We start from the raw sequence: 1,710 nt of genomic DNA, 5'->3' as shown, positions 1-1,710 counted from the left end.
GAATTTCTAAATATTTTACAGGTTCACTGTGACAAAAAAAAAATCCACCAGTGCTGAATAAAAAAATAATTTTATAATATTATATGTATTTTTTTAACTGTTCAAATATGTCAATAAGAATAGTCTATCCCTCGATATTTACTGTTTACGTTTATGTATTCTGTATACGAAAACAAATGGTGCCTTAATGATAGTGTGTTTGCGTTTAAACTTTAAACACCAACTTTGAGAACTGATCCCGCATCTGCTTTCCCCGCACATACGCATAATGGAAAATCATGCAATTGGATACGCCCCCCATACGCCTGAGTGACACGCACATTCTTTACGTGGAGAAAGATTCCCCATTCACCACCAGAGGTTTTTCGTTACAAATAAAAGGAGATAATATATATGCTATATAGATTATATATTATAAGGAGTGATACAAATTAATGCAACTAAAATTTGAAATTCTTCGATTACATCAAATATAGTCACATGCTGCTGCTTCTTTATTGTTGAAACATCTTTCTAACAGTATTAACAAACAAAGAAATTTCACTTAGCAATGATTATTCTCATACCATACAAGAGAGACAAATATTTCAACTCGTCTTAGCATCATCATAATATCCATAATTCATCTTAGCACAGTATTCAAATAAGCTGCCATCGAAGCATCTTCTCACAGCCTCCTTAGACAAGAAACCATCCTCATCCCTTGCCAGAACATACAGAACCCCCCATTCAAATTTAGCAGCAGCCCTGCAAACAAATAAAACACGTTATTTATTTATTTATTACTAATAGGCACTGCATTAAAAATAATTTCAAATATATAGTATTGACTTATTATGCTTTCAATATATTATTATATTTTACCAGCCATATGGATCAAATGCATTTCGGTTGCCCTCAGTCATGTCCCAAATCTCTCCAAGTGTGAGCTTATCAGGTACTGTACGAGCATACTTGCTAAAAATGTTCTCAAGATTTACCGGTACATAACTGTCATTTAATTAGTTAAGAATGTTAATGTGAAACATAATTAAACATCGGTTATTGGTTATTAACATCAAATAAATTAGTTGCTAACCGTCCTTCCGTGTCATAAGTTCCACTATCACTCCCATGCTTTATTTTGTGAATATTGTGTATGTAGATTGGCAACAGGGAAGAGGGATACCAGTGCTGCAAAATTTTGAAACCATTAAAGGCAAATTTATAAAACGTAAATAGAAAAAAAAATTTATTTAACTATGATTGCAGAGTCTACCAAAGGAAAGACTCTTTCAAAAATTAGCGTATGCCGCTAAATGTAAAAAGCACACGGTATTCTTTAGTAAAAGGCGAAAGAATAGTTCGCTCTGTGCTCAACACACGGCTCCGTAATTTGCAATGTTATTGGTCCTTAATTTTATAGCATGTAATATAGTTTCCACTTAATCTGTTGCAAGATGTGGGGTTATTATGGTACGTCAACTCTAACATTATTACTCTGTGTTCTATTATCTATGATTTCTCTTCAACATTTCTCCTTCCTCAACACATTTACAAATTTAATATTGCTTCCTCTTCGAGTTCTATTTGAAATCTAGAGGTCAGAATTCGAAGCAGACTGTCAAAACAAAATCAGAACGAGCTATGGACATTGTTTCTACTTGAAGGTGACCAAGTTAGTCCGTTTTCATTTTTCAAATTTTTTTATTAAATAAAAAAACCCCTTTT

The 1,710-nt window shown here is 32.9% G+C and overlaps 1 protein-coding gene across 1 annotated transcript in view; it reads right to left on the bottom strand.

Moving 5' to 3' along the window:
* Positions 382-1,710, bottom strand: part of LOC107619409 (peroxygenase) — a gene marked incomplete at its 5' end in the record, with an annotated part of 4,036 nt that continues 2,707 nt past the window's right edge. Inside the window, 3 exon segments of the mRNA XM_016321694.2 lie at positions 382-747; positions 865-990; positions 1,079-1,173. Coding sequence (XP_016177180.1) covers positions 588-747; positions 865-990; positions 1,079-1,173 — 381 coding nt within the window.

Source organism: Arachis ipaensis, chromosome B09 (genome assembly GCF_000816755.2).
Source record: "Arachis ipaensis cultivar K30076 chromosome B09, Araip1.1, whole genome shotgun sequence".
In the NCBI taxonomy this organism is placed as follows: domain Eukaryota; kingdom Viridiplantae; phylum Streptophyta; class Magnoliopsida; order Fabales; family Fabaceae; genus Arachis; species Arachis ipaensis.
This window is presented reverse-complemented; position numbering and strand designations above follow the sequence as displayed.